A 15,897-nucleotide genomic window follows, 5' to 3' on the forward strand; every position below is an offset into this window, starting at 1 on the left:
TCTTTCCTCACTGGATCACACCGCCTCTCTGGTTCTAACAGTGGGATGCTGGAAGAACTTTCTTCTGTGAAGTTAGGGCATATCCTACCCCACTCATTGAAACTGCTTGCTCTAAGAACTCTTCCCATCCTTAGAAACCACCTTTGGTCACCCAGTTGTACCACCTGATCTCCTTGTTTATTTTTATTTCTTGCCTCTGCAATGTTGGGGTTAGTGGCACTGAAGAAGCTTCCCTTTCTGTTTGCTGTCCCCACATTGTGCATTTTCCTGAAGTTCCACCTCGTCATGACTTGTCATGATTTTTCTTTCTTTGGAGACCTTGATGCCATTGCAGTCTGCAGATGACAGGAACCAGCTGGAGAACCCCATGGAAATCCCCAAAGAACTCTGGATGATGGTCGATTACCTGTATAGAAATGCTCTCCAGCAGGTAGGTTGGAGTTAAGGCAGTCAGAGAGGTCGATAACTTTTGTGTGGAAAACTTTTGTCCCAGGGAATCTGTGGAGAATTGTTCTGCCCCCAGGGAGGACTCCAGTGCATGTTTGGTACTTGACCTTGGCTCCCCCCAGGGAGGACTCCAGTGCATGTTTGGTACTTGACCTTGGCTCCCCACTGGGAGGCAGAGCAGCCTTGCCAGTTCTGTGTTTCTTCATCTGGCCTCTCAGTGTCCCCAGAGACGGACTTCTGAATGCCACCTGGGAGGTCACTTTGATGTCTTTTGCAGGAGCTCTCACCTGTTTCTGGGAATGAGGGGGTAGGGTGGGGCTCCCTTGTTGACATTTCAGACAGAGGACAGGTGGAACCCCCATGCCGTGAATCTGGAGGGTTGATTTTTGGAGAGACTGAGTCAGGCTTTCTGGGATCCGTTGGTCAGTTTGATTGACTTGGCTATACGTTTGTGAGGTCCAGGCTCCAAAGCCAGGCACGGAAGAAGGTCACAGGAGGCTGGTGACTGGAGGAGGATGAGGGGAATCATAGACAATTAAGATACATTTTATAAGCCGGGCGGTGGTGGCGCACGCCTTTAATCCCAGCACTCGGGAGGCAGAGCCAGGCGGATCTCTGTGAGTTCGAGGCCAGCCTGGTCTACAAAGCGAGTTCCAGGAAAGGCGCAAAGCTACACAGAGAAACCCTGTCTCAAAAAACCAAAAAAAAAAAAAAAAAAGATACATTTTATTCAGCACCACACAGGCCACTAGTCAGGCTGACACTGACAGGCACCCAGGCACAGGACATCACACAGGCCCCACACATGCTGGACAGAGGGAGGCACAGAGGCAGGCTGGTAAAGGCAAAGGCTCTTGCCTCTGACCTCTGACCTCAAAGCCATGTTTATAGAAATTTTAATCTTGCAGCAAAATACATTCATATTCTCCTTTCCTCTCTGTCTCTCTCCCCTTACTCTTCTCCTCCACCCTTCCTTCTCCCCCTCCCTCTCCCTCTCCTCTCCCTTCTTCCTTGCCCTACACTCTAGTGCTGGGGACTATACTAAGGCCTCATGCATGTTAATTAGGCAAGAGCTCTAACAACTGAACTGCATTCCCAGCTGCGTTCCCAGGTTTTGAGATAGTAGTTCACTATATAGCCCAAGCTAATGGCAAACTCACAGCCCCAGACTAGTTTTGAGCTCATGATCCTCTTGCCTCAGCCTTCTGTATGCTGGGACTGGGACTCCATCATGTCTGGGTTTTTTTTTTCATTTTCCCACTCACACTGGTGTTGCTGTATACCAAGTTGTGTTCTGTTTATCCCATCGCTTCATTTAACTTTCATAGCAACTTTTGGAGGACACAGATGCCCTGAAAGGTGAATAACTTACTCCCAAGCTGATTAATACACAATAATGGGCTTTCTTTTTAAAAACTGAATTTTTAAATATACATATGTCATTGTATATGTATACTTTATTATTATTATTATTATTACTATTATTATTATTATTATTATTATTATTATTATTATTATTATTATTTTGGCCATGCAATTGTTGGAACCCTGGGCCTTAGCCCTCTACCACTGAGCTCATTCCCAGGCCTCAGAATTCACTTTTTTTTTTTTTTTTTTTTTGTTTTTTGTTTTGTTTTTTGTTTTTCGAGACTTGGTTTCTCTGTGTAGCTTTGCACCTTTCCTGGAACTCAATTGGTAGCCCAGGCTGGCCTCGAACTCACAGAGATCCGCCTGGCTCTGCCTCCCGAATGCTGGGATTAAAGGCGTGCACCACCACCGCCCGGCAGAATTCACTTTTATAAGAGGTCTGTCTTCTCTGTAGATCTTTCAAATGTAACTTGTAAGCAATATATGTAATATTTTTATTATTAATAGTTACATTATGTTGAGTTGCTTTATGAAACAAATGAATCCAAAGTATCTTGAGACTAATGGAATGATGTTTACTGACATTTTTATTTGCATAAGGTCTGAGGGATCTTTTTGCCCCCATCTCTTTTTTGTTGTTGTTGTTGTTTGTTTTGGTTGAGGATCAAAGTAGCTTTTCAGTCTTACACATGGCATGTTTCTCATAACACTGTTGGACACATACTCTGTGTGACTTTTCTCTTACCCTGGATCTTGTCTTGTATAGCGGGGCCTACCCACAGCTTTATAATGCATGCATGCCTAGTGACCTCTAGTGAAGCCATGCCTAACAAGGCCTGAAGATGAATTAGTCACATCAGCCTAAGTCACATTGTCCACCAGGGTGATTGGGAGTTCTCACTGCACAGCTGCAGTTTGGACTCTGGTGATATGGGTGAATAAGTCAGGAAATCACTGCCAGTTTTCTGGGGAAATAACTGTTTTGTGGCTTTCTTCCCTCTTGCAGGAAGATCTGTTTCAGCAGCCAGGCCTGAGGCCGGAATTTGAGCATATAAGGGACTGTTTGGACACTGGAATGATTGATAACCTCTGTATCCTTCAGAAATGTGTGTGTGTGTGAGAGAGAATATGAGAGCTTTTAAAAGAGGAAGAATCCTATCTCAAAGCCCGGAGTCTGAAACTGTGACCTTGGCTAACAGGCTCTACCTAATAAGAGCCTGCTCAGAGAGGACATTACGGCTTTAAGCAGTCAGGGTGGCGGGAACTGAGGAGAGCCTGACTCCCCTGACAAACAGCATGATGCCTTCGAGATGTGGGCTGGCATCCTAGCACTGAGGAGAGCCTGACTGAGCAGGCAGCCCTTCTGGCACATGCTTGTCCCTGGGCCTTCCCTATCCCTGGGCAGCACCATCACCTGCTCCTTAACAATGGGCCAAAGGCGCTAACAACCACTCCGTGGCCGAAGCCTTGCTGCTTTTCCTAGAGAGCCTGCCAGAGCCCGTCGTCTGTTACAGTGCCTACCATAGCTGCTTGGAGTGTTCTGGCAACTACACAGCCAGCAGACAGGTGAGGGGAAGCACCGAGCATCGGCGTGCGCTGTAGCTAGCCCTGGGCAGGTGGAGCCTGCCAGAACAGAGCAGAACAGCCCCTCCAGTGCAGTGGCTTGGAAAATGAATATCTTGCCTTCTCCCGCAGTGCCCTGGAAGATTACCATCTTTCTTTCTCAAGCCTGCTCTTCCTCTCATGTCCCTTTGGCTTTTAATAGCATCGCCCTTAGTTCCAGTGACTCAACCCTGAAACCTGAGTCATTTCTGATTCCTCCCTCTCCTCGCCTCCCACGGGCCCAGTCCCATTGATCTGTCACTTTCCCACTCTCCCGACGTCACTCTGCTGACGTGGTCCTGTGCTCTGTGTTAATGCGCTCCCTCTGTTCTCCGTTTTGCATGGTACAGTTAGATCGTGAACTTAATGGTGCCGTCCTATTGGACAAAGTCATACTTACCTCTTTGTTCACTGTTAGTTAATGATCCCCCCGCCTCTGTGAGATAGGGTCTCCTGTGACTCTGTCTGGCCTGGAATTCAGTGTGGTCCAGATTGACCTCAAATTCACTATCCTTCTGCCTCAGCTTTCCAAGTGCTGGGCTCACAGGTGTGCATCACCACACCCAACTTAATTGATAGAATAATGTACAACAGTTGCCATCAGTACAGGTTCCAGAACCTTCGCTCATATCCACTGAGTCTGAGTATCTTCTGGAACCTATCTTTTCCTCCAGCTCCCTGGTTGATTCTGCTGTGCAGATATGTGGGCTATTCACTGGATTCCTGCCTGGATAACCCTTCCAGGCGTAGGGCCTGTGCAGCCAGGATATCCCTGCCAACATTGATGTCTCTTGTTATCCCTGCTTGTCATCTTGCTTTCTCTTGCCTTCTGTGCCCCCAATACCCCAGTCCTCACTGCTACAAGTCTAATATTATCTTCTTTTCAAGACCCAACTAAAATGTATTAATTCCCTTAAGTTGTCTGAGAATATAGAAGTTCTCAGAATTAGAAGTCTGACCTCTAAATTCATGCAGGATTTGACTTTGTGCGGGTTTGGTACTTATGCCAAGTGGTGAGTGATTAGCTCTGTGTGCATTCGTACTCACATTTGTAAGTCATGTTCTCAGTTCCTGGAATACAGCAGGCAATTGGTCAAGTAATTGAGTGAGTGAAGCTGCAAACACCACCCCTCCCCTCTTTCAGGTCATTTCTACTCTCCCTACATTCCACAAAAATGTCTTCAACTACTTGATGGCGTTTTTGCAAGAGTTGCTGAAAAATTCAGCAAAAAATCATTTGGATGAAAATATTCTGGGTAAGTAGCCAAGTGTCTAGGGCAAGCATCTCTACAGAGTCACTGAGCAAGGAGGTGGAATTAAAATGTGATTTCTTTTCTACATTCACCTCCTCTTTTCCTCCCTTTCCCCCCCAAGCTCTGAGGAAAGTGTTTGCCTTTTGCTTTTTTGTTTGTTTGTTTGTTTTTTTGGTTTTTGTTTTGTTTTAAAGACAGGGTTCTCTGTGTAGCGGCCCTGACTGTTTTGAACTCACACAAGATCCGCCTGCCTCTGCCTCCCGAGGCTTTTTTAAATTTTTAAAAGACAGGGTCAAGTTATGTCTGTTGTCAGAGCTGGCCTCAAACTCACCATGTAGCTCATAATGGCCTTGGACACAGGATGCTCTTGCCTTGGTCTCCTGAATGCTGCCTGTGTGCCACCGTGCCCTATTCTGGACCAAGTTACATGCACAGTTTGTTTGAGGCTGGAAGTATGACTTAGTGGTAGGACACTTTCCTAGCATGTGCAAGGCCCTGGAGCTCCCTGTTTTGGCTAGACTAGCTGGCTGGCAAGTCCCCAGGATCCACCTCTCTGCACATCCACATCACTGGGGTTACAGGTGTATGTCAGTGTGCCTGGCTTTTATGTGGGTGCTGGGGATCTGCACTCAGGTCTTCTCTGATGTCTGCATGGCAGGCACTTTACCCACTGGGCCATCTCCCCAGCCCCTATTTCTTTTTTGAGGCAGAGTCCCACTGTATAGCTCAGGCTGGCCTGGAACTGAAGACTGGTGGGAATAGAGACATGTACCACCACACCTAGCTCTCTGTTTTTTCCAAGAAGAAAATACCTGGGCATATTGGTGCACGTCTGTCTCGGGAGGCAGAGGCAGGTGGATCTCTTGAGTTTGAGGGAGCCAGGGCCTGCCTTAAAAAAAAAAGGGATTGCTTTGGGGTAGTTCGTCCTCCCTCCTAGCCACCCTAGTGTCCTTGTTGCTAAACATTTTCTGTTTCTGTCATGCACAGCTAGTATATTTGGCAGCTTACTGCTCCGAAACCCAGCTCGTCACCAAAAGCTTGACATGGCGGAGAAGAAGAAGGCCCAAGAGTTTATTCACCAATTCCTCTGCAGTCCAGTCTGAACCTCAGTACTCCTGTTTTACCCACGGCAGCCACAATCGTCAGCCCCACCTGTTTCAGCTCAAGAGCTGTCCTAACATGCTCTGAGGACAGCTGGAAGCAAGAATGGCAGCTATGTGTGTCTTGAGCCTAGACCTGCCTGCCCCTGACCCATGCCGTTGGCTGGTACACCCTTTGCTGACTTGTGAAGACATGGGGGAAATCCACAATAATAGAACTGATGTTCAGTATTCAACTTTAGTTATTTAACACAAGTAGATCTCTATTCATTTATATTTAAAAAAAAATTTAAGTAACTGTACTTTGCCTTACTCAACCTGCCTCCAGGACATGTATGTATGTCAGTGAGTTTCCTGCATCCCAGACTCATAATTAGATATTTGGATTAACGGAAGTCCTTGAAGGAGAATGAGTTGGACAGCAGGAATTTGGTTAGATGTTCTGGATAAACTTAGCCATTCCAGATGCTTCCACTGTCCAAACTGAGGACATGTATATACATAGGGCGACTCTGTCCCCGTTCTACTCAGCTCCAAGGCCTCTCGGTCGCCCCTAAAAGCACAGAAGGAGGCTGAGGTGAAACAAGTGGGATTTTGTAGGCCAGCCAGTCCTCCCAACTGTATATAATGCATCCTCTCTCATATGTGTAATATATTTTAATGATAAATGTATTTTTAACAGTCGTGATTGTATGGGTTTTTTTTCCTCTTATTTCTTTAGTTATGTGTGTGGGGGTGGGGGTGGTATATGCATGTGTGAATGCTGGTGTCAGGAGAGGCCAGAGATCCTTGTGAACCTGGAATTACAGGCAGTTGTGAGCCACTCAGTGTGGGTTCTGGGAATTGAACTCAGGTCTTCAAGAGCAGTAGGTGGTCTTAACTTTTGAGTCTTCTACCCTCATTCCCCTCTCTCAAAATATGGTAGTTCTTGAGAGCTGGGCCTTTGTGGCTTAAGCACAGAAGCAGCTGGTCAGGGGCCAAAGAGACATGTGTGGCAGTCTGGTGTGTGAGAGTCACTGTTCAGTATTACCCAAGCAGAGGGTGGCACAGCCGTGTGGGTCTGAACCCTGATCTAGCGTATAAGGGCACTGAATCAACCTAAACAGTCTAGACAAGTCGCTCTTGAGGAAAATAAGCAGTGGCTTATGCGAGGGTCTAATAGTGATATTTTCAGGACTGTAGTAGAAGTACGCGCGAAATCGCTTATTTGGCTTTGCAATACTGCTACCAGGTAGTGGTTTCAAGGGTCTGTAGGATGAGTGGTAACAGCTGAAGCGGGGACGGGCCAGTAGGTGGCGCTGAGCCTCCCGAGCGCGAGGACCCTCCCTGGGACAGGAAAGTTGGGACTGCCAGCTCCGGCGGGCGGGCGGGCGTGAGAACTGGAAGCGTTTGGAGCACTCTGCTCTGCTTTCGGGTCCTGGGGCCTCAGCCAGGTGAAGGAACTACGCGGCGTGACGAGGGCGCAGTGGAGGGAGAAGAGGGATGCTGCGGGCTGGCCCGCGCGTCTGGAAGGCGGCAGCCGACTGCGTCCTTCCTTACTGCGCCCTTCCCGCTGCAGCTAAGGGCGCAGCCCGGGCTGAGGACACCCCGGGTTCATGGCGAATGTCGCGTGCTCTCCCGCGCCGGAGGCCGCCGCTCCCTACGGTCAGCTTCCCCAAGCCGCCCAGCAGTTCCTGACGCCGCTACCCCGCCCACGGCCCGCCGGTTGGAGGCGCGGTCTCAACCCCGGGACAGCAAGAGCCAATCAGAAGCAGCAGCGGGCGCAGGGACCCGCCGGCCTCTCCTTCCTCCGGAAAGCGGAAGCGGAAGTGACGCCAGGGACAGGTGGGGGCAATCATGGTGCCGCTGGGGAGGGGAGAAGCTGCCGCTGCCGCCGTTGCCGGGAGCCGCGGAGGTAAAAGCAGAAGCTGGACTCGGCTGGGGCTGGGACTCCCCGGGGGGCGCGGGACTTGGGCTCCCTGCCGAAGCCGTTCCCAGTAGAGACTTCATGCCACTCACTGGAGGGACCCCACCCCTCCTCCGTTTCCATGGGGATGGGTATCCAGCCCCCCTTCTCTGTTTCCATGGAGACCCGGACCCTGCCCCTCTTCGCCCAGCTCGTAGCCCCCAGCCTGCCTCGGGGTTTTTCTATGTTAGCCCTGGACTGGGGGTGCTTTCCCGGTCAGGTTCCTTCTGCCAGTCTCTCAGGGGTGCGCGGTTCGCACTCCTCGGCCACACTCACACCTCCTGGTCTTGTTTGTTACGGAAAGTTGGTCTCCGCGTTGCCGCCGAAGGTGCCGGGGCAGCCCACCGGGAGCTCTCGGTATTCTTATCTCTCCTCTCAGATACAGAGAAACGTGCATTTCTAGGGTTGCGTAAGCAAAGGTTCGGGCTGGTTCCTCTCAGATTAGATCCCTTGACCTGTGTCTTGTAACTACCTCGCCTTGTCACTCTGGCTTGTAAAGGCTCACTTGCTAACCCTGAGCAGAAGAGAAAGTGCAGAACCAGGCTGAAAGCCAAGTGATGTGCTGATTATTTTAAATTCTCCTTTTGTGTCTGCCAAACTCACAATTGTAGAACCTGTGTGTTTTCGGGGGAAGGAAGAATCACCATTCCAGACCATGAAAGCTTCAAATTTGGTAATTTCCTCAACAGACTGTATCTTCGAAAAAAAGACTATCTGCTCGTCTGTCCTTCATTTTGTTGACATTTCCTGAGTTCCTTGTGTCAGTATGCTGTGCTAGGGACAGCTTTTCAGAGCAGAAAGCCTAGTCACGCTGTACAGGCATACTCTCTGGTCCATGTCATGTTTTAGGATATAACTATTTAAAATGATTTGCATTAGCAATGCTTTATTGGGGATTAACCCCGCCACTTCATGTGTTCTGGAAACGACAGAAGGAATCCGTCCTGTTTCTGCTGTTTGACAGGATCGTGCTTTACATGTAGTTTCTCTTTCACTCCTTATGAGGCAGGAATTATCAGTCCCACTGTAGAAAGACAAGGCACAAACAGGTTGGCCAAGCAGTAAAGGGCAAAGCCAGGATTTGTAGGTGATTATGTTCAAAGCATTGTTTCTGCACCATCAACTACGTGAGGCTGTGTACTGCCCCCCAGTGTGATTGAAGGGGAGGGTGATTGATTGAAGGGGAGGGCCTCCCTTAAGGTTTATAGCCACTGTTCCTTGAGGCAGCGACCTGATTGCTCTTTTCTCCTCATCAGATGCATATCCATCTTTAAAGTGTGTGACAATAAATTACTTAGAAGGTTTTGTGAACTGCTAACTTTAAGTTTTTGAAAAAAAGAAAAGATATATTGCTTTCCCTTAAGAGTGACTGATTTTGCCAATTTCAAATATTTCCAAGGAAGGTGATTTTTTTTGTTTGTTTGGTTGGTTTGGTTTGCTTTTTTTTTTCCTTTGAGATTCTCACCGTGTGTTCCTGGCTCACCACCATGCCTACACCTGGATTGCTGTCTTTTTTGTTTGTGTTGAGACAGGGTTTTACCATGTAACTGTGGTTGGCCTGGAATTCACTGTGAAGACCATGCTGGCCTTGAACTCACAGAGGTCTGCCTGCCTCTGCCTCCCAAGGTCTGGTAGTAAAGCTTTGGTTCGCTTTTTAGAACAAGGGAGAAGCCCCCTGAGGTGGTGAGGAGGTAGTTGAGTCTTGTGCTATGTGTGCTCTAACTCTGGTGTTGTTTGTTGCAGAAAGGCCGTTACTTTTCCATTTCTCACAATTGGGCTGAGCACAACTGAACCATGGGGGAACACAGTCCAGACGACAATATCATCTTCTTTAAGGGAGAGGAAGATGACCTAACCCCGGATGACAAGATGCTCAGGTTTGTGGATGACAACGGACTGGTGCCTTCTTCATCTGGAACTGTTTATGATAGGACCACTGTTCTTATAGAACAGGACCCAGGCACTTTGGAGGACGAAGATGACGATGGACAGTGTGGAGAACACTTGCCTTTTCTCGTGGAAGGTGAAGAAGGCTTCCTGATAGACCAGGAAGCAATGTCCCAGGGTTATGTACAACACATTATCTCACCCGATCAGATTCATTTGACTATAAACCCCGGTTCCACGCCCATGCCAAGAAACATCGAAGGTGCGACCCTTACTCTGCAGTCGGAATGTCCAGAAACAAAGCGGAAAGAAGTAAGTAAAGCAGCAGATGAGGGCCCAGTGTGGCTGTGGGGCAGCCCTTCCTTACGCAGCGTGCTGCTGGCAGTTTTCACTGGGGTGAAAGGAGCTCCTGGGCTTAGAGCCTGCGGTATAGTCTTGCCTGTCAACAACACATCTGCTTCCTGTTTTGTGTTGACTGCTTTCTAGAACTGTTGGATTGTATGGTCACATTGTAATTGAGGAATACTACATTGTAATATCTCAGATTTTCCTCTCCAAATCATAAATAAAGTAGAAATTTCACCAAAGTGAATTCATGTTTATACTGTGAAAGTATCAGCGTGGCTCCTCTGATAGCAGAGTGACTAAATTTGTGTGTAATAACTAGAACTGGCTATAAATGATTTTTTTTTTGAGATGCCTGTGGGAGTGTGCTTTATTAATTTAGTGAATATTTAATGGATAGTAACTGGTAGTTTTTATAATTCAGGCAAGAGACCACAAATGAGACCAGGTTATCTAAAAGTTGTCACATTTATATTCAGATAACGTGGATGAAGTAATGCCTTTCAGGGTATCTTGGAAACTGTAAAGCATTTTTCAAATTGTAGTGGTGAATTTGAATGAAATAAATGGTGTGGCTTAAAGATAGTGAGTGGTAAACATTATTCAGGACCTAGTGCAAGTTCATTTGAAAAACACCAGGTCACTGCCAATTCCTGTGCTGAGGACTTAATATCAGGTACTACCAAGCACAAATAGGCTTCGTTTCTTGAAATATTTTCCTTTTTTGATGTAGTGAATGTTTGAATTTTCATTCATGACATTTGGCTTTTCCTTTAAGCGTGGAATGCCTGCCTGGCATACATGAGGGCCTGGTCTCTAGTACTGCAAATAAACGAATGAATAAATAAATGAATATCTTAGAGCTGTAAATACCTTAGAGAGACCATCATTCCCTACCTCCCCGTGGACACAGTAATCTTTGCAGCATCTCTGACATCTGTTCTTCGGTCTGTGCTTGGTGCATTGGTTGGCCTGCTCTGATTGCCCGGAAGCTTTGGCTTGTATAGGACTAAAGCCTGTCTTCGTGTAGTGCTGTTCCCAGCCTCCAGTTCTGTATTCCTGATAACTCTTCTTCCATGGGGCAGCCTGCACATTTTTAAAGGTCCCGTCATGTTCTTTGGTACAAGCTAGCCACCTACACTCAAATATCTTTCTGATGGCATTTTCCCCCTAGTCTGTCATCAATCTGGTATCCTTTAATTGAAGGAATTCCAGTTTTCCAAAGTCCTTTTAAAATCCAGAGTTGAGCATAATCTCACAGGAGTGAGTCAGCAGTGTGGCTCTTATCTGTCTCTTCATCTGGACACTGTACTACAGTGACTGTGTCATCTGGGTTTTATTAGCAACCTCTCACTGTTGGCTTGTACTTGGAAACCTCTAGAATAGTGATTCTCGACCAGGGGTAGTTTTGCCCGCCAGGAGACGTTTGGTTGTGACATTGGGGAAGTTTTACTGGAATCTTGTAGGTAGGGGCTAATGATGCTATTAGATATTTTATAATGTACAGGACAGCCTCTGACAACAAATAATTACCCCAGATGTGTTCAGGGCTGGGATGGAAGAGCCCTGTTCTGCATTATCATGGGTGCAGCTGTCAAGTTTTGTGCTGGTGAAGGTAGACATGCTTAGAAGCCTTTGGAGTGTCTCCATACTGAAATTTTCTTGTTGGTTTCAACCCAGTATGTGAGCTTGTATCGGGGTTCCTCTGCCTTCAATAGACTATTATTTGTTGTTGCTGGTGTTCTTTTTGAGATGTCTCATGTAACCCAAGCTGGCCTCCAACTTGCTATGTAGTTACAGTTGACCTTGAACTCCAGATCTCTTGCCTTCCCCTTCCCAGTGCTAAGATGACGGGCGTGCATCTGGCCTCACCAACATTTGTCAAGCAAGGTGCTGTGATTGCAGACGACGACGATTTGCAGCATAGAGGTAGAAATACCTGAGGGCAGTAGTGTGAGCATTAGGGATAAAGTGGTCAGTGTGAAGGGTACCAGGGCTGTATTTGGGAACACAGGAACTTGCTCACCTGTGCACTTAGGCCAGCCTTCAAGGTGTCTTAAAAATGTGTTCAGTTTATAAGAAAAGCAGGGCATGAGTATTTCTGAGAGATGGAGACAATGTGAACAAAGAGAGGGAGGTAGAAAGCGGAGGCCCCTTCCCCTCTTTAAGGAGTGGCCAGCTGACCCCCTAAAACAGAGTTAGAGTGCGTGTGTGTGTTTTCTTTTTTGAAACAGAGTCTTGTTGTGCAGCTCAAGCTTTTCTCAAAGTGGCAATCCTCCTGCCTTTCTAGTGCTGGGATTACAGGCATACACCACACATGGCCTGTACATTTTTCTGTAAAGGGCTAAACAGTAAATGTTCTTGTCCTTACAGACTATGTGGTCTCTGTTACAACCAGTCAGCTCTTCAGTTGTAACACAAAATCAGCCATAGACAATGCGAAGGTGGGCTGGGGGTCTCCACCAGTCTGGATCACATGCCACAAGGCCCTGGGTTCGATTCCTGGCACCACAGTAAAGGGAAAAGATAACATGTAAATGAGAGTGCTGGCCAGAATTGACTTTCTGGCAGTAGTGAGTGTGTCAGTCCTTGGACTAGCATCCAGGGAGTAGCAGGGGATAGGGATAGACAGCAGAGATCCAAACCCAGAAAGCAGCGATAGCTTGCTGAGGGTTTGTGCTGTGTTCGAAGCAGTGACAGACTTGTGGATTTGGGAGCCAGGAGTAATGTGACCAGAGGAGCATTTTAGAGCACACCTTTGATCCCAGCACTTGGGAGGCAGAGGCAGGTGGATCTCTATGAGTTTGAGGCTAGCCTGGTCTATATAGTTCTAGGACAGCTAGAACTATATAGTGAGATCCTGTCTCAAAAAAGCAAAGGAGGAGCATTTTAGAAGGGGTATTCTGACAGCAGCAGGTAACTAGGAGACAAAAGAAAGAAAGGATTTAATGGCCTGCTAGAAGACACTTGAGTTTCATTTAACTGATGAAGGAAAGAATCTAAGACCCAAGGAATTTTGTATGCTGTTGGAATTTGCATAGTGAGCCCTGAGTTGAATGTGAGTCGAAAGGTTTTTAATCATGTCCATTGAAAAGATTTGTCTAAGCCAGGCGGTGATGATGCACGCCTTTAATCCCAGCAGTCAGGAAGCAGAGGCAGGCGGATCTCTGTGAGTTTGAGGCCAGCCAACAGAGCGAGTTCCAGGACAGCCAGGGCTGCACAGAGAAACCCTGTCTTGAAACCCGCCCTCCCCCTTCCCCCCCCAAAAAAAAGGGAAAGAAAGAAAAGATTTGTTTAAGACTGGGCATAGTGGTTGCACACCTTTCATGTCAGCAACTCAGGAGGCAGAGGCAAGTGGATCTGAGTTCAAGGTCAGCTAGGCCTACACAGTAAGATCCTTTCTCAAAACAAAAGATTTTTTTTTCAATGTGTTGAGTTGCTGCTGGTTGATGAGTGGGTAAAGATTTTAGTAGTTGAGAGTCTGTGATGATGGATAATTCAGTCATGTTCAGGCTGCGTGCTGAAGATAAAAGTGGCCAGCTCTGCCTTCTGCCCGCTACCTCCCACTCTAAATGGTGAGTCTGTTAACAAGAATTGGGGCAAGAGGAAAGTTTGGTGGGGAAATGAGTAACTTTGGTTGGTGTGTACTGAACGTGTAGTCCTTGGGAGTAAGGAGCACAAGTTGAAACCCACTGGAAATGTGGGTCTGAGGTCAAGGAAATGACACGGATCCTAGAACCCTTCGGGTGGCTTTATGAACACGAAAGCAGCTAGGGTCTGGAGAGAGAAGGGGAGCCAGAGAAGAAGACAGGAGTCAAGAGAGGGTGGAATGTGCTGTTCTGAACTCTGGGTCAGGAAGGCTGACTTCCTGTGTGACCTGGAAGAGGGACCGAGGAGCTGGAGAAAACAGCAGTTCTGTCTCTTGTTCAGCTGTTGCTCACAGTTTGAAAGGGCCGTGAGTTGAGCCCGGGGCACAGAGCATATGAGTGGGGTAGAGGTAAGCTGGGATGAGAGAACAGGATGTGTGAAGTTGTGTTTTGTTTTGAAAGTTTGAGACTTGGAAGAAAATTGAGGTAGCAGTAGCTCGGGGGCATTGAAACTTTTAAGTTAAGGAAGTTTGAGCTGGGCGTGCAGAGGAGATGGATGGAGTTCCAGGCCAGGTAGGGGCTACATAGTGAGACCCTATTTCTAAATTAATTAATTAAAGCCTCAAAAGTTTTGACGTAGTTTAGTACCTAGCTTTAGGCCACCCTCAGTTAATGATTACTGTATGAGTGTTCATGAGCAAATGTTTGAGAAATACTAAGTAAAATCAAACCACTTCAGAACTTATCAGGCAGGACCTTTGACTTGCTAATAAGAAAGAAAAAAAACGGAATTTAATAAATGCTATAAGCTTATGCTAGAAACCATTTTCCAGGGATTAGTAGAGCACGTTTTAGGAGATGCTGACCTAGGCAGAAGAGAAGATGGGAGGGAGGGGTTATGCAATCTGATGGTCGCTGTCACTGTCCCGCTTTGTGCTCCTTAGCTGCTGCTGCTGCTGCTGCTGCTTGCAAGCCTGGCTCGCCCCGTTCCTTTCTTCAGGCCATTTAATGGTGACCAGGACAGGGTCAAGGATGCTGTGAGCTCTTTGTCCTGGGGGTTTGACTCATTCTAGGCTCTTCCTTTCCTCTTCAGTTTCTCCCTCCATCCTATACATAAGGTCTATGTAGAAGATTCTATAAACTAGACTTTTTTTTTTTTTGAACTGGGTTTTAACTGCAGCCTAGGCTGGCCTCAGACTCACAGCAGTCTCTTGAGGTCCAAGATTAGAAACGGGAGCCACTGCCCTGGTCTTAAACTGGTATTAGGCTCAGTAAGGTTTGGAGCATCGATGGAGATGAGGAAGAAGCAGCCTCAGCCCTAGTCTTCGGAGGCCAGACATTCAGGAGGCTTGCCTTCCAGAAGCACACTCTTACCGCAGTCATTGATTGACAGTGATTTTATTTTGGCTTTCAAATCCACTTAGTTGGCCTGAGGAGGCCGGTGTTTACGGATGATAACAGCTGCATGATCTTTAACCACCCTTGTCCCCGGAACCTGTTTTAAGCTTGGCTTTTTTTTTTTTTTCTTTCTGCATGGCATTCACAGGTACTGCTCTTGAGAAATGGAGTCTTTTGATAACTACTCAGTCTTCTTGGCTTCCTAAGCAGCTTAGTTTCTGAGTCAGATGTTAGCCTGATTTTCCTGTTTACCCCTGATTGTACCTTTGTTTCCTTTGGTGTGCAGTTGGCTTACTGATTGCTTTATTATTATTATTATTTTCATCATGCTTGTCTTACGCAAAAACAAGCCAACCAGAACCTTGCCACACATACTGTCTCACCCTACCACAGGACCTCTGGGCAGCCTAACCCTTAATTCACATTTCAGGTTCTCATCCTAACTACTCACTGCTTTCTCCCTGTGGATTGGTAGCTTTGAGAGCACCTGTCAAAACACTGTCCTTCCGCATCTCGTATACTCAAATGCTTTCCCCTCCAGGTTGCTGAGCAGCTGTTCCTCGGGTGGGTTCGTGTGGTCCATGGTTCCCCAAAGTTTTCTTGCATCTCTGTTCTTCCAGAGAACCTGCCAGGGAGTGTCCAGTTGCCTGCTCACCTCCTCTGTCAGCACCACAGTGGTGAACATAATGCATTCTACCAACCTTCCCACCTTTATGCTAAATAGTTGGCAGATAAGAAGAAACCCAGGGCCCATAAGCCAAATATGTGTTCATGATGTCCTGACTATTCCAGACCATTGGTTGGGAAAGAATGGTGTTTCTGCTCCTAGTGTATTGCACAGTAATTGGATTACTCTCAGGGGCATTCTAAAAGGAGGGGGATGTTCTTCTCTTTCCTATTCCTTCTCCTTTCTTAAAATTTTATTTTAGATTAAAAATTTTTGTTGTTGTTTTAATTTTATTTAT

At 47.0% G+C, this 15,897-nt stretch overlaps 2 protein-coding genes across 3 annotated transcripts in view; both read left to right on the forward strand.

Moving 5' to 3' along the window:
* Window positions 1–6,454, forward strand: part of Inpp5b (inositol polyphosphate-5-phosphatase B) — a 73,547-nt gene extending 67,093 nt beyond the window's left edge. Inside the window, 2 exon segments of the mRNA XM_059254936.1 lie at window positions 4,562–4,673; window positions 5,658–6,454. Of these exon segments, the coding sequence (XP_059110919.1) occupies window positions 4,562–4,673; window positions 5,658–5,773 (228 nt within the window). The 3' untranslated portion in view covers window positions 5,774–6,454.
* A 1,077-nt stretch (window positions 6,455–7,531) lies between these two features.
* Window positions 7,532–15,897, forward strand: part of Mtf1 (metal regulatory transcription factor 1) — a 45,739-nt gene continuing 37,373 nt past the window's right edge. For both annotated transcript variants that reach the window (XM_059254937.1, XM_059254938.1), the window contains exons 1-2: window positions 7,532–7,664; window positions 9,459–9,914. In XM_059254937.1, coding sequence (XP_059110920.1) covers window positions 9,510–9,914 — 405 coding nt within the window. In that variant the 5' untranslated portion in view covers window positions 7,532–7,664; window positions 9,459–9,509. The remainder of the gene's footprint in view (window positions 7,665–9,458; window positions 9,915–15,897) is intronic.

This window comes from Peromyscus eremicus, chromosome 2, assembly GCF_949786415.1.
Source record: "Peromyscus eremicus chromosome 2, PerEre_H2_v1, whole genome shotgun sequence".
NCBI classification, from domain to species: Eukaryota; Metazoa; Chordata; class Mammalia; order Rodentia; family Cricetidae; genus Peromyscus; species Peromyscus eremicus.